This window comes from Ranitomeya variabilis, chromosome 3, assembly GCF_051348905.1.
Source record: "Ranitomeya variabilis isolate aRanVar5 chromosome 3, aRanVar5.hap1, whole genome shotgun sequence".
NCBI classification, from domain to species: domain Eukaryota; kingdom Metazoa; phylum Chordata; class Amphibia; order Anura; family Dendrobatidae; genus Ranitomeya; species Ranitomeya variabilis.
The window spans coordinates 788,553,504-788,578,153 of NC_135234.1; the positions used below are offsets into that span (position 1 = coordinate 788,553,504).

Sequence of the window (24,650 nt, forward strand, 5' to 3'; positions counted from 1 at the left end):
ATAGGGTGTTCGCCGTAGTGGGGCGTGATTCCCGGTGTCCACCTCGTGGACCGCTAACTCAGTCCTTCCAGGCCGGTTGGAGAACACGACCCGGAAGGGTTCCAGTGTGGTTTGCAACTGCAACCGCTGTGGTTCATCTAGCGAGGCGCTTACCTCCACGTCCTCAATGGACCCACGGGCCTTGGCTTGGGCCAGCATGTCCAGGAGGGTGTCTTCCTCCCCGTCTTCGGGTGCGCTGCAGACCGGTAGGACGAAAGGTTCACGTTCGTGATGAGCCTTCATCATGTTGACGTGAAAGGCCTTTCGCCTACCCCGAGTGTGGTCAAGCGTGACCACGTAGGTGACCGGGTTGAGCTGTTGGTGGACGACGTACGGGCCCTCCCAGGCTGCCTGAAGCTTATCCGTTGGTACAGGAACCAGCACCCACACCTTTTGACCCACGTGGTAGGTCCGCTCCCGGGCGTTCTGGTCGTACCAGTGCTTCTGATCAGCCTGAGCCTGCGTCATGTTGTCATGCACCAACTGCGTCAAGGTCTGCATCTTGTCACGGAAGCGCATGACATACTCCACTATGGACACTTCAGAAGGGTTCGGCTCCTCTTCCCAGGATTCTCTTACCAACCCAAGGGGTCCCCGGACTCGCCTGCCGTACAGGAGCTCGAAGGGGGAGAACCCCGTCGAGGCCTGCGGAACCTCTCGGTAAGCGAATAGCAGGTGTGGGAGGTACCGCTCCAGGCGCGCCCTTGTGTCTCAACCAGCATGCGTAGCATCTGTTTGAGGGTACCATTGAAGTGTTCACACAAGCCATTGGTCTGTGGGTGATACGCACTCGATACCAGGTGCTTCACCTGCATTTTCTTACAGAGAGCCTCCATTAGGTGAGACATAAATTGGGTCCCTCGATCAGTAAGCATTTCCCTGGGAAATCCTACACGTGAAAAGATGGCCAACAGGGCATCCGCCACCTTATCTGCCCTAGTTGATGACAGAGCTACTGCCTCTGGGTACCGGGTAGCGTAGTCTACCACAGTAAGAATAAATCGCTTTCCAGAGCTGCTGGAGACGGCCAGCGGGCCCACAATGTCCACCGCAATCCTCTGGAAAGGCTCCTCTATCACTGGCAAAGGGATCAGGGGAGCCTTAAGAGCAGGCCCCGCCTTCCCCACTCTTTGACAGGTGACACAGGAGCGGCAGTAGTTTGACACATCTGTCCCCATCTTAGGCCAATAGAAGTGTTGAGACAGCCGGGCCTTAGTTTTGCTGATCCCCAAGTGTCCAGCTAGCGGGATCTCATGGGCAATCCGCAACAACTCACCCCGGAATTGCTGTGGGACGACCAGCTGTCTTTCCCTCAACCACTCCTTTTGTGATTCTCCGGGTACTGTCTCCCGGTACAACCTTCCTCCTTCCCAGAACACCTTCTCCTTATCAGTTTCGGAGAATGACGTCCCGGCGAGTTGTCTCAAACTCTCTAGGCTCGCATCTGCGTGCAGAGCGGCCTGAAACTCCTGGCTAGGGGAAGCCAGAAGTGACGTCAGGGTCCCTTCCCCACGGGAGCCCTCTGGGACCTGCTCTGGGTCCACCTCTGGTTCAGTCACACTGATGACTGAGGAGGGTCCGGAAGGCAGACAGTTATCTGCGTTTCGGGCACTCTGACTGCGGGTGACAGCAGCTACGTAGGCTGTCTCCCCGGGGGTTTCTACAGACCCATCAGCCGACGCTGCTACGGGTTCTACCTCCCCGTCCACCCCCATTACCTCAGGAGCATTGCTACTTATGGGCCAGTTACCTTCCTCGGTGGCACTGGTCAATTGCATGGCATCACCTTCCTCACGGTTCCCATGTATCTCCCCATTTCTCGTAGCACCGACACTTGCCCCTGCTAGGGGTTCCTCAGCCGTCTCACTCCGCAGAGCGACGGGGCTGAGCACTCCTGTACCTATGGACACATCAACTTTCATAGAAACATCATTATCAGATACAGTTGGCACAGGTACAACATTTCCACTATCAATCCTAGGGAAAAAATGGTTATCAGATGCAATATTACAAGATAAAGCATGGTCAGGTAACACATGCGACTTCCCATCATCATCATCATCATCACCAGGGTTAACTTTACCCTCATTAGTAGATTGGGGAGGAGGGTCATCCACGAAGTATGCAACCAACCTCCCCAAATCAGTCCCCAACAAAACATCAGTGGGCAAATTATCAGACAGCCCCACTTCCTTCACCCCGCTCCCAGCACCCCAATCAATAAAAACCCGGGCCATCGGTAAGGGACAGCTGATGCCCCCAATCCCAGTGACAGTTAGGGTTTTCCCCGGAATGATTTCTTCAGGGGCCGCCAGTTCGGGTCGGATGAGGGTTTGTTCAGCCCCGGTGTCCTTGAGGCCTGTAGCAACACGACCTCCCACAGTGACGGGCTGTACGTTGTCACACACCCTCCCAGCCACACCACCCACCAAAAGAACTGCTGCATTAGGCCCTGGGGCCTGGGATGAGGGGTTCTTCTGCTTGGCTGGACATCGGTGACTGAGGTGTCCAGTCTACCGGCAGTGGTAACACTGGCGAAGTTCGGTGGTAGGTCTGGTGCTGTTGGCCACGGGGACAGGACCTCTGGTATGTTGGCTGGCAGGGGTACTGGCGTTGGATGCAGGCTTACCCCCTCTCCAGCTGGAGGTGACTGGCTTCCGCACTTCCGATCTACGGTTGGCCTCATAGGCATCGGCAATCTGCGCTGCTTTCGTCACGTCTTTGGGTTCTTGGTCCATCACGAACTGTCGCACCTCAGTTGGGCAAAGATGGAAGAACTGGTCTTTGATCATCAGGTCTCGCAGCTGGGCAAAAGTGGTTACTGCCAGTCCTTGGGTCCACTGGTCAAAGTGGGTCCCCAGTCCATGCACCACATCACTGTAACTGTCGTGTGGGCCACGTTGGAGGGTCCTAAACTTTTTACGGTACACCTCGGGTGTAAGCTGGTACTTGGCTATCAGAGCCTGCTTGATGGCCTCATAGTCACCATCTTGTTCTTGAGGGAGGGCAGCAAACGCCTCCAGAGCTTTTCCTCTCAGCCCTGGTGTAAGGTACCGTGCCCATTCTTGTGTAGGCAGCTGGTACTGTCTGCAGGCTTTCTCAAAGGCCCGCAGAAACGTGTCCAAGTCCCCATCCTTTTCCATAACAGGAAAGTGGTCAGGCCGGGGCTTCGGTATCTGAGCGCTGCTGGGCTCACGACTGGACTGGGACGACCCCCCTGCATTTGTAGTTGGGCCATCTGCAGCTGGTACTCCCTCTCCGCTTGGGCCTCTCGCTCGGCTCGCTGGGCCTCTCGCTCGGCTCGCTGGGCCTGGGCCTCTCGCTCAGCTCTCTTGGTATTGCTGGATCAGCTGCAGATGTCGGTCCAGGTCATCTGCGGAGCATTGTTGCAGAGCCAGCTGCAGGAGGAGGTCTGCGCCCCCTTGGTTGCCAGTAGGGCCCGTATTCAGTGGTTGGACCTCTGCTGCAGCACCATGTTCGCTTGTGCTGGCATCTGCGGCTTCTGGGCTCTGTTAGTGGTCTAGAGCGGCTTCCCATTGCATCAGGGCTGCGACCAGTTCGCTTTTGTTTTTGCTTGCATAGTCAATGTGCTGTGACCTGCATAAGGCAACAAGGGTGTCTCTGGTCTGCTGCTCATAAAAGGCTTCTCCCAGCCCAACCATGGTTGCCAAATAAAAGATAGGATAGAAAAACGTAGAAAAAGGGAGGGGATAATTACCAGTACACACAATTGTCTCAAGACTAATAAACACTGAGTTCTTTCTCCAAACTTATTTGCGCAGAGTTCTCGCAAGAACTTTCTGCAAGTTTTTAGTGAGAGGAATGATTGCTCAAACCAAATCACTAATGCTCTAATATCCCACCGCCTTGCCACCAATATGTCACGATTCACACCGTGACTGTCAAGATCCCTTAGCCGCTGCCTACAATATGTCACGGATTGGGGTGACTTTAGACCAGCAGACGGCTATCACATGTGCAGGGGGCTTATCCAAGTTATCCCTCCACTGCCACAATGTGATGAAAAAAAAACACACACGAGGCTATTGACCTCTTGTTTACAGCAGGGGCTTATTTTAGGTATCCCACTGCTCTTCAATATACCATGAACTGCAGGGATTTGTGTATCCCGCTTACAGTTCCACTTAAACCTTGCAGCTCTCTGGCGCCCCCCTTTTGTCAGGTCAGATTAGGTACTGCACCTAGGGTGATTATTCGCCAGAAAGGCTGCCTGCTATGTACTGGCTATTGGGCGCACTGCAGCAACGCGATAACTACTCCCACTCAGGCAGGAACAATAATTATCAAGCCGCAGTCGCTACAGTGACCCCCAAAAGCCTGCACACGGTCGCTGCCACCAGCTCCAATTGAACGGGTCTGGAGCTAACCCAAACAGTAGCGTAATTCCCTTCAGAGACAGGGTACGGTTTAGAGCATGGAGAAATAACTGGCATGAAATAATATACCCATAAAGTTTATGCAGTGTTTATCAAAATATTTTACAAAGATGTTACAAATGAGACAATTGCAAATATGTACAAGGTAATTATAAAAATAAAAGGATTAAATGAAGAAAAGGTAACACTCACATATTCTCAGATCATTGCATTTGCAGGCAACAGGCTAGGAGAGCTTTCCATCTATCCCAGTGCATTGGCACTCGCAGTCTGGTCGCTTCAGGTAAAAACTCACAACTCCCCCCCTGGAAGCCTGCCATCAACTTTATAACCTACAGCCTGTGACCTCACAGAAAGGGCTGTGTTGAGATCGCCCGCCTCTTTCTTCAGTGTAACTAAATGTCCCCTAAAGATATCTAATGCTGGTATCTTCGCTACAGGACATGTCAGAATCATATCATACCCAGCATTCATCTCAGATTACCGTGGGCTTTCTAATGAGATCAAATATGTCCTGTTATGTACAGAGCAATCACTACTTCTTCCCCCGATGGAGTTAGACGACTGTGTTTAGAGTGATGGGTAGATGCTTCGATGGAGATCAAGAATATGTATTTATCATTCTACTATCCCAAATAGTTTGTCTAATATCTCACAATAACAGAACAAAGGACCGCATGGTTCTAGAAGTTTCTCTAACAGTTCCTGCTAGTACCAATTTCCCTTGCAGCTATGCCAGTCGTAAATACCTTTCTTCAATAAAACTCCCCTCTCACATACATTGGCAAGGCAGCTCTTGGCTGAATGAAAGGGAAGGGGGTTTTTTAACCCACAGCATGCTAGCAACAGAACTAAACTTATATGATATTTCATACCATATCGTGACATTTCCCGTTCCCCCTTTAACACTATCCTGACCTAGGAAGTGCTGATAGTCCTCATATGGGATGCAGGTGTGCGGACCGGTGTTGCATAGCTGGCACCAGCCTCTAACAGCCGAGATCGGAGACAGCTCTGATCACTGCTGTGTGAACAGTTTTTAGATGCTGCTGTAATTCATTGCTGCATTTATACAGGTGCAATCCCTGTGGTGCTGGGAGCAGATTGTCCTCATCCCAAAAATATAGATATACATATGTATATGTGTAAGCTTTTCTGGTGTCTCTGCAATATATCAGCGTCTTTTGGTCATCTCCCACTTGGGGAAGAAAAAAAACGAATCCGGATGTTGTACGTACCCCTAAATGGTACCAATAAAAACAGAAGTTCGCCCCACAATAAGGAAGACCTCGCACAGCTCCAGCTACAGATCTCAGGAATAGGGCAATACCATTATTTTATTTATCGTATTATAAAAATGAAGTTTTTTAGAAATATTTGTGGTTTGAACATTTTCGGAAAAAAAATCTTTTTTTTATTGAAAATTTCCCAAACCACAAATATGATACAATATATTTATAATTATTATGTGTATAGTATGTGCATATATATATTATTTTTGTGGCTTTAAATAATTTGTAAAAAGATATATGGTATGTACAATGCTCAAAAAAAATAAGGGGACACTAAAGCACCATATCCCAGATATCACTGAATGAAATATTCCAGTTACAAATCTTTTTCATTACATGGTGAAATGCATTGAAAACAATAAAACCTAAAAATTACCATCGTAAATCACAACTAATATCCCATGGAGGTCTGGATTTAGAATGAAGCTCAAAATCAAAGTGGAAAATCAAATTACAGGTTGATCCAACTTCAGTGGAAATGCCTCATGACAATGAAGTGATGCTCAGTAGTGTGTGTGACCTCCACGTGCCTGTATGACCTTCTTATAATGCCTGGGCATGCTGCTGATGATGTGGCAGATGTTCTCCTGAGGGATCTCCTCCCAGACCTGGATTAAATCATCTGTCAACTCCTGGACAGTCTGTGATGTAACATGGTGTTGGTGGACTGAACAAGACATGATGTCCCAGATGTGCTCGATTCGATTCTGGTCAGGGGAATGGGCAGGCCAGTCCATAGCTTCAATGCCTTCATCTTGCAGGAACTGCTGACACACTCCAGCCACATGAGGTCTGGCATTGTTCTGCATCTGAAGGAACCCAGGGCCCAGCACACCTCCACATGGTCTCACAATGGGTCTGAGGATCTCCTCCCGGTACCTAATAGCAGTCAGGGTATCTCTGGCGAGCACATGGAGGGCTGTGCGGCCCTCCAAAGAAATGCCTTCTTACACCGTTACAGTCATCCTGGAGGATGTTGCAGGCAGCAGAACGTTCTCCACGGTGCCTCTTGACTCTGTCACGTGCTCAATGTGAACCTGCTCTCGTCCGTGAAGAGCACAGGGCACCAATGTCTCATCTGCTAATCTTGGTGTTCTCTGGCAAATGTCAATAGCCCTGCATGGTGTTGGGCTGTAAGCACAACACCCACTTCTGGATTCACCGGGCCCCTATACCACCACTCTCATGGAGTCTGTATATGACAGTTTGAGCAGACAAATGGATGTTAGTGGCCTGCTGGAGGTCATTTTGCAGGGCTCTAGCACTGTTCCCCTTGCTCCTCGTTGCCCAAAGGAGGAGGTAGCGGTCCTGCTGGTGGGTTGATGCCCTCCACATCTCCTGGTGTACTGGCCTGTCTCCTGGTATCTGCTCCATGCTCTGGACACTGCTCAGACCCAGCTACCCTTCTTGCTACAGCTCTCATTGCTGTGCCATCCTGGATGAGTTGCGCTACCTGAGACACTTCTGTGGGTTGTTGACACCGCCTCATGCTACTGTACAGTACCTCAAAGGGTGAGAGCAATGACAAAATGCAAAAGTGTCCAAAGCTGCCAAAAAGGATGAGAACAGAGAAATGGTCTGTGGTCAGCCCTGCAGAACCACACCTTTATAGGGGCTGTCTTGCTAATTGCCTATTTGCCTGTTGCTCCATTTGCACATCAGCAGGAGACATTGATTCACAGTCGGTGCTGCTTCATAACTGGACAGGCTGAATATTTCAACCACAAATAATAATTGTATGGTTATAATCCCAGACAATCCTATAAAAGGTTATTCCAAATATGGGAAGTGATCACCTATTCACAGGATAAGTAAGAACTTGCTGGATGCTGGGGTCCGGCTGTGGGGCCCCTACTGATTGCTAGGATGAGAGGCCTCCTGGTGTAGTCTCACAGGATGCTTCCTGCCGCCACTGTGCAGTATTGGGGGCCCCTTTTCTGTCCTGTGACCCCCTGTATGTGTAAGGGAGACCTGTGTAGCTAATAGTTTAACAAACCTTTTTCTTTCGCTTAGTTCTGCAGGTGTCAGCCGGACTTGCAGAAGTGTCTATCGGGGAACGGGGCGGCCGTAGGCGCGACTTCCATGACGTCGGGGTGAACACCCGGCAGACTATCGAGCACGTCCAAAAATCGAAAGCAGGTAATCGCGTCCTCGAATCTTTTTCCACTTATCTTGTTGTTTCTTGCTGTTCTGTGGAAAGCTGGATGACAAACATGTTTCCACCTCTACAACTCCTGGGTTTGTCATCTAGTTATCACCAAGTCAAAAAGCTGCACATGAAGGGTTAAAACATGCATGTCTCTGGTCCCCAAATCTCGCTGGGCGATTGGAGTCTTTTTATGCCAAATATTTGGAAATGAGAAATCAATAGAGGTGACGGGGGTTTTTACACTACTGGAAAAGGGGCCCCAAAAGATAGAAAGGAAAAGGCAAGCAGTACTCATCTTACCCCGGTCCTCCGCCTGTTCTCTGCCGCTGCTCCTATTTGCTTTTCTGCTGTAGCAGTGACACCACATCAAAAGCGCACATCACTGCTGCAGCCAATCACTGGGCACGGCAGCTCCTGCCATCTACATGATTGACTGCAGCGGTGATGTGCGCTATTGAAGTGGTGTCGCCACTGCAATCAGATTAGAGCAGCGGTGAGGAACAGGCTTCACATGATGACATTTGTGCGAACAGCCAGATTAGGTGTCTTAAGAAAGCAACTGAATGGACTGAGAAATGCAAAAATATTTTCTTTCTATAGCCCCAACATATTCCACAGCACTTTACATTTTACAGGGGAAATTGTACAGATAATAAACATTACAACCTAACAGTCACATAAACAACAGACACCAAGAGGAGAGAGGGCCCTGCTGCTCGCAAGCTACAGTCTGAGGAAATAGGGGAGACAGGAGAGGTGAATGGTGACAATTGCTTTCATTGTTCGGACCAGCCATAGTGTAAGAAATCGGGTGTTCTTGTTAAGCTGCATGAACCGGTTATCAGCCAGAATATGTAACCGTACAGACACAGAGGCTATTAAATGCATAAAGCGTGTGAGGAACCTGGTTATGAAGAAAATGTTGAATGGGCAACACAGTGATAGTTAAAAAATGAGTTGAGGCGGTAGGCCAGTCTGAAGAAATGCACTTTTATGGCACGCTTCAGGCTATGTTCACACGTTCAGGATTTCCATCCTTTTTTTTTTCCTGACTGAAACTGCAGGTCTCTGCAGAAAACGCAGGTGCGTTTTTGGTGCGTTTTTGGTGCGTTTTTTAGTGCGTTTTTTAGTGCGTTTTTTGATGCAGTTTTGTCTGCAGATTGTCTGTGTTTGACAGAAATAAAGTTTACTGCAGTGGGGGGGGAAAAAAAAAAAAGAAATGATGTCATTTCCTTGTCCAACCCTTTTCTTCTTCCATCCTCCATTTTGGGACTAAACACCAAAATGAGTGGACGTGTTTTGAATGACAGCGCTCCGCGTTTTGCGCCGCATGCGTCACTGCAGCGCACGCATCCGGGCGCAGAGGACGCAGCAAGTTGCATTTTTGCTGCGTCCAAAATCAATCGAAAAAAGGACGCATGCGGCGCAAAACGCAGCGTTGTGCATGCGTTTTGCTGCGTTTTACTTTGCGTTGTGTGTTGCGGCGCCGACGCTGCGGCGCACAACGCAAATGTGAACATAGCCTAAGTGCCACGTATCACGTATTTCAGTGCCACGTGATACGTGGCACGTATTTAAGTGCCACGTGCCACGTATTTAAGTGCCACGTGCCACGTATTTAAGTGCCACGTGCCACGTATTTAAGTGCCACGTGCCACGTATTTAAGTGCCACGTATTTAAGTGCCACGTGCCACCTATTTAAGTGCCACGTGCCACCTATTTAAGTGCCACGTGCCACGTATTTCAGTGCCACGTATTTCAGTGCCACGTGCCACGTATTTCAGTGCCACGTGCCACGTATTTCAGTGCCACGTGCCACGTATTTCAGTGCCACGTATTTCAGTGCCACGTATTTCAGTGCCACGTATTTCAGTGCCACGTATTTCAGTGCCACGTATTTCAGTGCCACGTATCACGTATTTAAGTGCCACGTGCCACGTATTTCAGTGCCACGTATTTCAGTGCCACGTATTTCAGTGCCACGTGCCACGTATTTCAGTGCCACGTGCCACGTATTTCAGTGCCACGTGCCACGTATTTCAGTGACACGTATCACGTATAAGTGACACGTGTCACGTATTTAAGTGACACGTATCACGTATAAGTGACACGTGTCACGTATTTAAGTGACACGTATCACGTATAAGTGACACGTGTCACGTATTTAAGTGCCACGTATTTAAGTGCCACGTATCCCACGAAGATTTTCCATGGAGAACAGACACATCCAGAGATATGTCTGCTCTCCACGGATGCAGCAACACACTGACAGGAGCCATAGTTCCTGTCGGTGTGTCACTGCGCATGCGCGAGTTTACCGGCGGTCATTGACCCCGGCTCTCTCGCTTAACGGCAGTGCTGCGTGGGAAAGTTCAACGCAGCTGTACTGCTGTTAACCGAGACGCCGGAGTCATTGAGCTCCGGGACAGCACCCGATACACTGCTAGGAGCTTCGCTCCTGGCAGTGTATCGCCGGAGAGCAGCCGATCGGCGTGGGACACTCGTTTTATGGATTCTGCGGACAGGGAGTATGGATTTGGTTTATTATTTTGTGATTTTTTCCTGGAGGATCGAGGGCTTCGCCTACAAGTGTGCTGTTGGTGAGTATATACTCTGTTATGTGTTGTATGTACTGTACTGTGTGTCATGTATGTGTATTGTGTGTAGGTGTTTTGTGTAACTTTACTATTGTGCTAAGTCGCCGGACACAGGGACAACTCTCCCATCCTAATACCGGATGGGAGTAGTAGTCCATACGGCGACTTAGCACAATGGAGGCACTATCGTCGCATGGGGACACGCGCGCACACACACACACACACACACACACACACACACACACACACACACACACACACCAAATCAATCAAACGGCCGACACGATCCCCATGCGACGGTATGCCTCCATGTCTCTCCGCCCACGCACTTCCGGCCCCGCACTTCCGCCGGCTTCCCCGCACTTCCTGCTGCAGCGGTTCTGCACCACAAACCGCAGTAAAACCCGCAGATATATTTTTGATCTGCGTGTTTTACTGCGATTTTGACCTCACAATGGAGGTCTATGGGTGCAGAACCGCTGCGGTTCAGGAAGAAGAATTGACATGCTCCTTCTTTTTTCCGGGAGCTATTCAGCACGGCTTTTTTTTTAAATTTCCGGACCATGTGCACAGTGTGTCCTGTTTTCCATAGGGTACAGTGTACTGTACCCTGCATGGAAAACAGCTGCGGAACCGCAGCGGCAAAACCGCCGCGGTTCCGCGGTAAAAAACGCACTGTGTGAACATGGCCTAAAACTGTGGGTATTGGGGATTAATCGTATTATCCTGGGTAGTGAGAAGACTTGGAGACGGGAGTGGGAGGTTCTGATTATTGAGGATGTTGGCCTCAGGTCATTAGCAGAACGGAGGGCACGGGTAGGGTGGTGGACTGAGACCAGGGAGGAGATGTAGGGTGGTGCTGAGCCATGGAGCGCTTTGTGGGTGCGAGTGATAAGTTATATTGAGCTCTGTAGCGGATGGGTAACCAGTGCAACGACTGGCACAAGGTAGAGGCATCGGTGTAACGGCTGGTGAGGAATATGATCCTGGCTGCTACATTCAAGACAGATTGGAGAGGGGAGAGTTTAGTAAGAGGGAGGCCGATTAGTAGAGCGTTACAATAGTCCAGACGAGAATGAATACGAGTTGAAAGTAAAAGGTCGAATTCTAGAAATGTTTTTGTGTAGATGACAAGAGCGAGCCAGTGATGTGGGGGGTGAATGAAAGATATGAATCAATTATGACCCCAAGACAGCGGGCATGTTGCTGGGGAGTGTAATGGTGGAACTGTCGGGGTCGTAAAACGACAATATACCCTTCCTTCACCAGTCATTCCAAATTAATATGTGTGCAGGGCATCTGGTACCGGATAAGAATAAATCAGACAGGTAGCTGGTTCAAACTTAGTTAATGCCCCGTGCATCCACACATGTCTGCAGGTCACACCAACTGGCTTTATTCTAAGATACACAATACTATATTGAGTGTTAGGGGAAGGCGTGCATTAGGCGGGGTTTAAGCTAGCATTCAGTCTTTCTGATTTGTTCTGACGTCTTCTGGTGGATCCTCCTTTTCTTCTCATTCCTTAACTTTCCTTTCTGAAGAAATGAAAGTTAACTCTTCGGACGCTGGACTAAAATGAAGAATGAACACTAGCGGCCATCTTTAATACAATTACATTTGCATTAGCTAGCAGATAGGAAAAACTTATTGTTTCACAGTATATGATATAAAAGTACAAAAAGAATATAAATATATATATAAAAATACAAAGGTATATAAGAAAATACATTTTCACCTTGACAATCCCCCCTAAACACTAAGTTTTTCCCTTAAAGAAAGATCCTTTGAGACTGTCCATGTGATGGGAAAAGGGGAGATGGATTTCTTCATCCAGACACCTCAGAAACTCTCCCCTAGCGAGAGGCCTCCAGGCAGCTGAACCCTTCACTAACCTCACATGGAGTTCTCCCACTGTCCCTAAACTAAATCTCTTAGCATCATCTGAGAATGGGGGGTTCTGTCTACTCTCTTGAGGGGGACATACTTAGGGATCTCCCTTGGATCAGTACCATCGTACTCTGGTGGGTCTACTTCTTGATTGAGGAAGGTGCCAGTCGGAGTTGCTTTCACTAACTACCTAGGCCTGCCCAGGTGCACTTATACATCCATCATATTGTCATTATTTGTTTGTAAAATGAGAAAGGTTGGTTCTCAGGGTCAGCCAATTGTTTTTGCATAGCTAGCTAGTCAGAGGGCCTCCAGGGATAATACTCCTGTATCTGTCTTACCCTACCTGATGTGGTTGGTTCTCTGGTGGTGGGGGCGACATGACATGCTGGTCTACAGCTCCTTCCCAAAAGGATTACTGTCTGCCTACTCCTAAAAGTTAATGTCCCCACTATCCGCCAACCACAATCCTGTGTCAGCTTCTTATGTCACTACATGTGATCTTGTCTGGACAGGATTCAGTGTAATACTCTTAGGTCGGGTTGCAGCACGGGTCATACAAGTGTTAGGGCCCAAATCCTCAACTATACCCTTAAAGGCATCACAGCTATAATTGACAAATCTTTGTTCACTGTAATATATATATATATTTGATCCATTCAACATTTTTATTAATCTGCACCTGTGGGATTATAGAAGCAATGCCGGCATAAATCTGGTTCTGGGCTTTAAACTGGTCAGGCACCCCCCTTTGGCACTCCAATGGCATTAATATATATCAGTGGATCTTCTTCACAACTCATGTGGAGCTGATCGAGACTTCTCCTCTTTCTGGTAGGTTCATCAGGTATCTTTGGTGTACATATATTGTGTATGTTTAATTAGCAAATCAGTATCTAGAGAACTGTTCTCTTTGCAGAAACCTGTCTCGAAGATCCCTACTGGTGTACCTGTGGTGTCGTGGGAATTATAGCAGGTGTAATTGTCAGCTAATACGGTTACTTCTCCTGGGACCTTAAGTTTGGGTTTCTCATGAATTAGTAGGACATAATCTGGGCAATCAGTGGGCTTCAAACCTTTCAACAGATTCATGACACAGGCAGTGGTGTTGTCATCAGGGAAAAGCAATGCATGTGTGTATAGGTGTATATTCGCAGCAGCACAAGCAATACATCCTACAGAGATATTCTGAACTTTTACATTGTATCTCACCCATTCTAACCATAGGTTTTTCCTTGGGGCGGTTTGTGTTTATATGGAGAAAACCTCTTGCCAACTGAGACTTGGAATGGGTATCACTTCATTAACTACACTTTGCAAACGCTCACTTGGGCCTGTTTTAGGTATACTGGTAACAGGGGCCTTGGTTGGTCTGAAACTAATATCCTGGAGCTGTATATGGCCTAAATTCCCATAGTATCCACTACTAAATACATAATTATAATGCCTTCCTAGTACAAACGTCTGCAGATCAGCAGATTGGGGGTTTTCAAGATTCAGGAGGAGGGGGTGACAACTTTTACCCCATTTACAGCCTCTAGGTGGTTGCAGAAGGGCTGTTAGATGCATTCTCTCACGAAGACTCCTACCCGCTCTATCCTTAGGGAACATGGCTTCGCTAGGTTTATATCCCCAATCATCCCCTGTATTCCAGGCAGCATCTGTCCAATAATAACAATTATCATTGTCATTTCTGGTAACACACATATAAAACTGGATAATTCCCTCTACCATCAGTCTTGGAGCACTTGACTACATCACAGAAATCAAATCGCCAGATATTCACCGGGGCTGTCAGGTTTACCCAGAGAATAGTGGGGCCAGGATTCTTATTTTTGCAATAGGGGCCGAAGAGGTAGGGGCGAGGATAGCCCTCAGTTCCAGGATCAAAAACAACAGCAACATTTCCCTTCAGTCACTTCTGTGATTAAACACTGGTTCGGTCTCTTTTGCAGTGTGAGGCGTGGATCCAGGTGCTCTTTCCTTCAAGTTTTACTGCAGTGGGGGGTGACCAGGATCACCGTGTGAGGTCCTTCAAATCTCGGCTGGAGACAATCTCTGCGCACAAACTTTTTCACATACACCAGGTCTCCTGGCACAAAGGGATGGTGTCCAGGAACCTTGTCTGGGTCTGGAAAAGAACTGAAAACGGTTAAATGCACTTTGGCAAGGTGTCCATGTAAGGCCTGCACATAGCTAGTCAAGTCCTGGTACTTGAGCTGCAACTGTTGTGGAAAGAAACATTCAAGATTGGGGCCCCTGCCAAACAGAATCTCATACGGTGACAGTCCTGTCTTCCTGTTTGGGGTATATCTTACTGAAAACAAAGCTAGAGGAAGGCATTCTGTCCATGGTTTACCAGTCTCTGCCATTGTCTTCTGGATTTTAAGCTTAAGAGTTCCATTTAGTCTTTCCACTCTTCCACTACTCTGCGGATGGTATGGAGTATGCAATGCTTGACTTACCCCCAGTGCTGCCATTACCTCTGACATGATCTCTCCAGTAAAATGGGTACCCCGATCGCTTTCAATGACTTCAGGAACTCCATACCTGCATATGATCTCAGCCATCAGTTTCTTCGCTGTTGTCTTAGCCGTAGCTTTGGCAACTGGGTAGGCTTCTGGCCAACCTGAAAATAAATCAATGCAGACCAACACATACTCATACGTCCTTACCCTAGGCAACTGAATATAATCAATCTGCAGTCTCTGGATTTGGTAAAGGGCCGGGGAGTGTGTTTGGATGGGGTTTTCACTGTCCTACCCTGATTATGTGTGGCACATATCATGCAGCTCTGTACCTGCCTTTCTGCGCAGGTGGAAAACCCGGTGGGCAATCCATTGTTTCTGTAGGGTGTCACACATGGCCGTCTTCGAGTGGTGCACATTCTCGTGCAGAACCTGTGCCATCATTGGGTACAGTACCTGTGGTAGGCAGACCTTTTCACCCCTCCCCCATAGTCCAGTGACGGTATCAGAGCAAGCCCCTATCTTTTGCCACCTATCTTTCTCCTCCTTACTTGCCTGTTCTTGTAACCGGGCTAAGATGTCTTTCAACACAAGTGGAGATGGTGGGGTGTCTAGGTGATGTACTTGAGAGGCCACAGGAGTGCTTGCTGCTTTCTTCGCAACCTGGTCTGCCAGTGCATTACCCTTTGTCCGTCCACCAGTGCCTTTGTATGTGCCTTTACCTTTATGATGCCTGCTTGGGTGGGAAGCTGTAGTGCATTCATAAGTTGCTGGACTGCCTCAGCACGTTTAAAGGGGTGGCCATTTGCTGTCAGGAAGGCCCTGGCTCTCCAGATAGGCCCGTAACCGTGTGTAATGCCAAAAGCATACCTGGAATCAGTGTAGATATTTACAGTCTTACCTTCTGCTAGTTTGCTCTGCTTCTGTAAGCGCCTTGAGCTCTGCTTCTTGTGCAGACATATGAGCTCGCATTGACTCTGCCTTGATTACCTCATGTTCTGAGACCACAGCATATCTGGTACAGAAGCGTCCTTGGTCATCTTGGTGACGGGATCCATCTACAAAAAGCTCAAAATCAGCATTAGAATAGGCACACTAGAGACCAGCCGTTTCCTGAGACATCAATTCTAGACAATCATGTAATTTGGAAACCTAATCTTGTTCCTCTGGATCCATTCTAGAAAGAAAAAGAGTGTCCTTTTTTCATGTCACCTATATGTCACCTACTCCTCCCCCCTTTGGATCCAGGGGAACCAGGAGAAAAGTAGCGGGGTTCAGGACAGTGCACCTTTTCAAAGTCACATTAGTAGGCATGAGAATAGCACACCGAAGTCGCAGCTGTCCAGCCATGGACATGTGGCCAGGTTGTACTTGGTTAAGGATACTATATACATCGTGTGGGGTGGCCATAGTCTCTCCTGGTTGCAAGGGGCCATAAGTGGCAAGGTAGGCCTGACACTCTTGGGCTATGACTGGCCCCCCTTTGGCATAACTGTCCACGTCAATTGTCATCCCTGATAAATGAATGTAAACAGAACTGGCAATCTGGGTGTAATGGAATGCTGAAGAAGACATTGGCAAGATCGATAACTATGAACCAAGCAGCATCCTGAGATATCTGGGACAAAAGAGTATGTGGCTTAGGCACCACCGGAGTTTCTGGAACAGTAACTGCATTAACTGTCTGTAGATCTTGTACCAGCCGGTACACAGGGGGTTGGCCGGGTGGGGTCTTTTTTTTTTTTTTCTCAACAGGAAACAAGGGCGTGTTACATGGGGAAACACAGGGTATCAGGGCACCATTATCGAATAACATTTGTATTTACCCCTTGAGATACTGCTCCTGATCATATTTCAAAGGGTATTGATGGACTTTAGAAAAAGGGGCACCAGGTTTGAGAAACACTTTTACTGGTTCTACAGGCATTATTGGGGGAGAATCTGGGTCTATCAGGACCATCATCTTGGAATTATATCCTGGAGCAGAACTGTAATAATAAATCTGCCCCCAGTAAATTTACCGAACATATAGAAAAGATTACGAACTGAACAGTAACTTCAGGGAAAGGTCCCACAGGGATAGGTTTTATAAAAGTATATTTATTGGGTCTGTCATCTACTCTAATTAAAACAAGCTCTTGATCTGAGAATTGACATGATGAAGCTTGGAGGGAGTTAGATTCCTATACAGGGTTAAAGGCGTATTGGAGTGTGAAGCTGGACTTGCATGTACAATAGGAGGCAGAAACTGAGATCTATTACATAGAGATAAGAAACACTGACCTCGCAACTGCAAAGGTGGGGGCTAGTGAGCGAGCAAGAATGATTACAGCTAGTGATTTAACCCTTGTCTTTACTAAACCAAGGACAGAGAAAACTTTGGAATGCAATACATGGCCTGCACCCCCCCCCCCATCCCTCTAGCCCGCAGCGCCGAGGGGAAAAATTGCAAACGGGTCGCGCAGCGGCTCACACAGCCCCTCCCATCTAGTACACTACGCAACACTGATACAAAGCTCCGTATCTTCTACAGTCACAAACTGCAGCAGTTTCCAGACTTAATTTCAACAATACTTTCCTATAATCCTCCGTGGTCTGGGCGGAGCCCCAAGGATGGCACATACGCACACACAAGGCAGGTCTCCACCCAGGTTGGATTCTGCACAACACAAACAGGACACACCTACGCTTCTGGAGATCTCTTTCCGCCGCCATTACAGGGCGCTGACTGGGACTGCATTTTCATCATCAGTGGCACGGCGGCCATTTTACAATCTGTAAGATCACAGTTCAAAGGCATTTTATAACCAAATACGGGTTCTATATTATCTGATCCTTCCTCTCCATCAACCTATTTTCATCCTTTGTTCTTTAAGCCTCGCTGCAACTCGCAGATAAGCTTCTTGACTGTCTCTTGCCCTCCCGTGACCATTGTCTTGACTTCCACGACATCCTCATCTAACTTGTGGGGTACGGACTTCTACTTTAAGATACGCAGCTTGGCTCCCAGGATACTATGATTTTCTGCAGTAAAACCACTGGCAGCGATCTTCAACACTGTGTTCCACAGTACGGAGCCTCACGTTCGACGTACTAGGAAAAGAGCCTCGCGCTCAATGTTTCCTGTCCCTAACCTGAACACAGTGATTAACAGACTATCCTGCCACGATATCCCAAACAGTCGGGAGGCAGCCTCCTAATGAGACCCCTCCACAAAAATATAGGTGGTCCCCTCACGGAACGTCTTAGGTTACCTAACTAGACAGGTGGTCCCCTCACGGAACGCCTTATTTACCTGCCTGCACAATATCACAGAGGCTGCGTCTCCTGTCCCTTTCTCTAAGCCGCCCCACACTCTACAAGTAGCTCAATCTTTCACTCCACTTCACTACTAGACAATAGTCACGGGCAGGGTGGTTGAACGGAGTACAATGACTGGTGGAGAAGGTGTGGTGTACAGAGATCGCACAGGATGCGACGTCTCTCAGTTGCTGGTTCAGAGCGTGGCACAGGATCGCATTCGATCTCACCACTCGATCGGTCACTCCCCAGACCCAAGGAGACCACAGACAAACCAATAACGGCTGAGACACTAGCAAGTGTGACACATACAGTGTATATGATCGCCACTTACCGTGTGAAGAGGGTGATCAGTCCTCGAGGTCAGCCACTACGGGTATCATCCACAGACATCCAGGCATGGGTCCAGGGGGTCTCGGATCGCTGGCCACGCCCCACGTTGATCGCGCCAAAATTGTCGGGGTCGTAAAACGACAATATACCCTTCCTTCACCAGTCATTCCAAATTAATATGTGTGCAGGGCATCTGGTACCGGATAAGAATAAATCAGACAGGTAGCTGGTTCAAACTTAGTTAATGCCCCGTGCATCCACACATGTCTGCAGGTCACACCAACTGGCTTTATTCTAAGATACACAATACTATATTGAGTGTTAGGGGAAGGCGTGCATTAGGCGGGGTTTAAGCTAGCATTCAGTCTTTCTGATTTGTTCTGACGTCTTCTGGTGGATCCTCCTTTTCTTCTCATTCCTTAACTTTCGTTTCTGAAGAAATTAAAGTTAACTCTTCGGACGCTGGACTAAAATGAAGAATGAACACTAGCGGCCATCTTTAATACAATTACATTTGCATTAGCTAGCAGATAGGAAAAACTTATTGTTTCACAGTATATGATATAAAAGTACAAAAAGAGTATAAATATATATATAAAAATACAAAGGTATATAAGAAAATACATTTTCACCTTGACAGAACCACACACGGAAATGGCAATGTCGGGCATAGGTAGGTTCGCAGATGGAGGAAACGCAAGGGGTTCTGTTTTTGACAGGTTTAGTTTCAGATAGAGGGAGGACATGATGTTGGAGATAGTGAAAGACAATCACTGGTGTTATGTAATAATGCAGGCGTGATTGTCCAATAGGGGTGGTGTACAATGAGAACTAGCCTAGGACTGATCCTTGAGGAACCCCAACAGTAAGGGGAAGATGAAAGGAGGAGGAGAAGGAGCCAGCAAAAGATAGTGACGGAGCGGTCAGAGATGGGAGGAGAACCAGGAGAGAACGGTGTCCTTGAGCCCGATAGAGCGGAGCATAGTGAGGAGGAGCTGATGATCCACAGTCACATGCTGCAGAGAGATCCAGGAGATCGGCAGGGAGCAGAGACCATTAGATTTAGCTGTTAGTAGATCATTAGAGACTTTTCAGTAGAGTGTATAGAGAGGAAGCCGCATTGTAGAGGGTCCAGAAGAGTGATCTGAGAGATAGCGGATTGCACGGGAGTGGACCAGGCGTTCCAGGAGTTTAGAGATGAAGGGAGATTAGGGACAGGTCTATAGTTGGTAGCACAGTTTGTCAATGGATGTTTTTTTTAGGTAATGGAAGTATACTGGCGTGTGTAAATGAGGAGGGAAAGATACCGGGAGAGAGGGAGGGTTGAATATTTTTGTTAGGTGAGTGGTGACAGCCAGGGAAAGGGACTGGAGGAGATGAGGGAATAGGGTCACTGTTGCAAGTAGTAGGGCGAGAAGAGCCTGATCACGTCGTCTTCCGTGACTGGTTCAAATGGGTAAAATATAACCATCTCCCCTAATATCGGCAGGCTCCTCTGGAACCCTCATTTCTCTTGTGACCAACCACATCAAGCTGGTGTCCCGACCACAGTGGGCCCTGTACCAGTATCACGTTGACTTCAACCCCGCCATGGAGTCCAAGCGTTTGCGGTATGCCCTCCTGTACCAGCACGAAGAAACCATCGGGAAGGCCCGGGCGTTTGATGGAACTGTGTTGTTTTTACCAAAAAGACTGAATAAGGTAAAGTTGTTCCAAGGACAGCGGGTCATCGATGGAGGGCAGTGATGGAGGTGCCGCGTGTAACCAGACAAGGCCTCGTGGGTCACTTGGGACCATGTTTGATCTGACATTGATGACCTTTCTGATCACCAATATCTGTCCTTTCACTCCTCTCTGGTAGTTGACGTAACGGTGATTGCATTTGATGGTTTTGGATTTTTTTTTGTTTGTTTTTGAAGGTCACCGAGGTGTTCAGCCAAACTCGAAATGGAGAGAACGTGCGGATAACAATCACCCTGACCAACGAGCTTCCACCGACCTCGCCCACCTGCTTCCATTTCTACAACATCATTTTCCGAAGGTCAGAGTGATGTAGGACTGTAAAATTATCGGCTTTAAAGGGTTAATCCCAAAATTTTAGGTTACTCCCCCTTTCCCCGACCATTGGGACCTCACACCATCCCAAATTTGGACGCTGCAGAACCCGTTTTGAATGGAGCCGAGGTGTTCATGCTGGACCTCCTCTCCAGCAGTCAGACGAGGGGGTAACATGATAATTTGGGAGTGTTCCTTTTACAGTAATGGTGTGAACCGATCAGCAAACTGTCCTGTATCTGGAGGCTCTCCTGCAAGACTGAAACTTTAGGCTCCTTGGCCCCAATGGAAAATCTTAAACCAGGCCCCCACCTTTCACGCTCCATTTATAATACTGTTAAAGGGTTGTCCAGGGTTAGAAAAACATGTCTGCTTTATTTCAGGAACAGCGCCACTCCTGACCATGGGTCGTATTGCACGCCAACTCCATTGAAGTGACTGGAGCTGCGTTACCACGCACACTTCATGTTTGGGGATGAAAGAAAGCAGCCATGTTCTTCTAATCCTCGACAACCCCTTTTAAAGGGGTCTTCCCATCTCCAAGATTTTATCCCAATATGTAGTAGGTGTAATAATAAAATTAGCAAATATCTCCAATTACAAATGTAGTACAGTTCTTCTAATTTGCTGTGTTGCTTACCCCATGTGCAGTGCTTGGCAGTAAGCTTAGGTTTCCATGGTTATGACCACTTATATAGTGACAGTTGTTAGTGGTTGAAACCATGGATACCTAAGCTTAATGCCCTGCACATGAGCAACACGGTGAATCAGAAGAACTACACTACATATCTAATTGGAGGTATTCGCTGTTAACCCCTTCATGACTTTGGGGTTTTCCGTTTTTCCGTGCTCGTTTTTCGCTCCCCTCCTTCTCAGAGCCATAACTTTTTTTATTTTTTAATTTTTCCATCAATATGGACATATGAGGGCTTATTTTTTGCGGGATAAGTTGTACTTTTGAATGATACCATTGGTTTTACCATGACGTGTACTAGAATATGGGAAAAAAAATTCCAACTGCGGTGAAATTGCAAATAACTGCAAATATTTAGCTTCACTAAATGCTAAAACTGCCCTGCCATTATGATTCTCCAGGTCATTATGAGTTCATAGACACCAAACGTGTCTGGGTGAAAAAAAAATTCCACACTTTGCTAAAAAAAAAAAAAAAACCCAAAAATTGCACCATTTTCCGATATCTGTAGCATCTCCATTTTTCATGATCTGGGGTCGGGTGAGGGCTTATTTTTTGCGCACCGAGCTGACGTTTTTAGTGATGCCATTTTGGTGCAGACACGTTCTTTTGATCGCCTGTTATTGCATTTTAATGCAATATTGCTGCGACCAAAAGAAAGTAATTTTGGCGTTTCAAATTTTTTTTCTTGCTACGCCGTTTAGCGATCAGGTTAATGCTTTTTTTTATTGATTTATTGATCGGGCGATTCTAAACGCGGAGATACCAAATATGTGTAGGTTTGATTTTATTTTTGTTTTATTTTGAATGGGGCGAAAGGGGGTGATTTAGGCTACGTTCACATTTGCGTCGGCGCCGCAATGCACAACGCAAACAAAAACGCATGCACAACGCTGCGTTTTGCGCCGCATGCGTCCTTTTTTTCATTGATTTTGGACGCAGCAAAAATGCAACTTGCTGCGTCCTCTGAGCCCGGACGCGTGCGCCGCAGTGACGCATGCGGCGCAAAACGCAAGTGCGACGCATGTCCATGCGCCCCCATGTTAAATATAGGGGCGCATGATGCATGCGGCGACGCTGCGGCGCCCGACGCTGCGGCGCACAACGCAAATGTGAACGTAGCCTTAAACTTTAATATATTATTTATTTTTTTTATTATTATTATTTCATTTTTTTTTAAAACTTTTTTTTTTTTTTACTTTTGCCATGCTTCAATAGTCTCCATGGGAGGCTAGAAGCAGGCACAACACGATCGGCTCTGCTATATATCAGCGATCATCAGATCGCTCCTATGTAGCTGAATTCCAGGCTTGCTATGAGCGCCGACCACAGGGGGGCGCTCACAGCAAGCCAGCATCAGTTACCATAGAGGTCTCAAGGAGACCTCTGGTTGCTATGCCGACGCATCGCTGACCCCCGATCATGTGACGGGGTCGGCGATGAGCGCATTTCTGGACGCGCAGCTGGAAGCGGTAGTTAAATGCCGCTTTCAGCGTTTGACAGCGGCATTTAACTAGTTAATAGTGGCGGGTGAATTGTTATTCCACTCGCCGCTATTGCGCGCACATGTCAGCTGTTCAAAACAGCTGACATGTCGCGGCTTTGAGGTGGGCTCAGCGCCGGAGCCCTGCATCAAAGCCGGGGATCTGACCTCAGACGTACTATCCTGTCCGAGGTCAGAAAAGGGTTAATAATAATTTTTTCTTCTGCTCCATATTGGTGTAGGATCTTGGAGATGGGAATACCCCTTTAACCCCTTCCCGACGTGCCCCGTACTAGTACGGCGCATGTCTGGTCCCCTGCTTTGATGTGGGCTCTGGCGCTGAGCCCGCATCAAAGCCGGGACATGTCAGCTGTTTTGTACAGCTGACATGTGCGCGCAATAGCGGCGGGTGAAATCGCGATTCACCCGCCGCTATTAACCTGTTAAATGCCGCTGTGACAGCGGCATTTAACTACCGCTTCCGGCCGCGCGGCCGGAAATGCGCTCATCGCCGTCCCCGTCACATGATCGGGGGTCAGCGATGCTTCTGCATAGTAACCATAGAGATCTTGGAGACCTCTATGGTTACTGATGCCGGCCTGCTGTGAGTGCCCCCCTGTGGTCAGCGCTCATAGCAAGCCTGGAATTCAGCTACATAGGAGAGATCTGATGATCGCTGCTATGTAGCAGAGGTGATCGAGTGGTGCCAGCTTCTAGGCTATTGAAGCATGGCAAAAGTAAAAAAAAAAAAAAATGTTTTTAAAAATAATAAAAGTTTAAATCACCCCCCTTTCGCCCCATCCAAAATAAAACAATAAAAAAAAAAAATCAAACCTACACATATTTGGTACCCCCCTTTCGCCCCATCCAAAATAAAACAATAAAAAAAAAAAATCAAACCTACACATATTTGGTATCGCCGCGTTCATAATCGACCAATCTATGAATAAAAATAAAAAGCATTAACCTGATCGCTAAACGGCGTAGCGAGGAAAAAAATTTGAAACGCCAGAATTACATTTTTTTGGTCGCCGTGACATTGCATTAAAATGCAAAAACGGGCGATCAAAAGAACATATCTGCACAAAAGTGGTATCATTAAAAACGTTCTGCTCTGATCGCTGTTTAACACCGTACATGCTGCAGACAATCGCTGACCTGCATTTGAGCTGCACATTCCTGACTGGGGGGCCTCCAGGTGCAGAGCGGCCCCTCCGTGACACGGCTGCAGGGTGGCACTAGACGCCGTGTCCGCACCTCTGGGCTTTATAGGAGGCCGTGACGTTTGCTCTATACGGCAATACTGACAAGTTCTGGTCTCGGATGAAGAATATTAAACACAAAGCCACAATAGAAATCTACATATAAAAAACATAAAATCTCTAATCTTCTGATCTGACCGCCTTTCCCATCATTAATGATGAACACTAAAAAAATCCTATTTGTTATCGCCACATCCAGGAAAGTCTGATCTGTGAAAATCTAAAGTGATTCATTTCCTGCGTTACACTTTGTAAAGCAAAAAGAAGAAAAACCCTGAATTATTTGTTGTCTGTTCCCCAAAATGATAAAACCTCAGTCACATCTTCCAGTGGATCCCACATCCCCTCGCCCACTGCTGGGATCACACACGTCCTCCACCTGCAGAGCTGACAGCGCCTGTTCTCTCCCCCCAGACTCCTGAAGATCATGGACCTGAAGCAGATAGGACGCAACTACTACAACCCGAGCGACGCCACCGAAGTCCGAGCCCACCGGTAACCAGCAGAGCAGGGTTTACATGGGACTGACCATGCTGTACTCATGGGAGCATGTAATGTATGTACACAGGGACTGCACCAGCAGAATAGTGAGTGCAGCTCTGGAGTATAATACAGGATGTAACTCTGGATCAGTAATGTAATGTATGTACACAGTGACTGCACCAGCAGAATAGTGAGTGCAGCTCTGGA

At 47.6% G+C, this 24,650-nt stretch overlaps 1 protein-coding gene across 4 annotated transcripts in view; it reads left to right on the forward strand.

Annotated features, from left to right (window-relative positions):
* The window catches only part of LOC143817536 (piwi-like protein 1), a 102,975-nt gene that overhangs the window by 13,569 nt on the left and 64,756 nt on the right, over window positions 1-24,650 (forward strand). For all 4 annotated transcript variants that reach the window (XM_077299029.1, XM_077299028.1, XM_077299030.1 and 1 more), the window contains 4 exons: window positions 7,742-7,867; window positions 19,956-20,167; window positions 20,386-20,507; window positions 24,375-24,455. In XM_077299029.1, coding sequence (XP_077155144.1) covers window positions 7,742-7,867; window positions 19,956-20,167; window positions 20,386-20,507; window positions 24,375-24,455 — 541 coding nt within the window. The remainder of the gene's footprint in view (window positions 1-7,741; window positions 7,868-19,955; window positions 20,168-20,385; window positions 20,508-24,374; window positions 24,456-24,650) is intronic.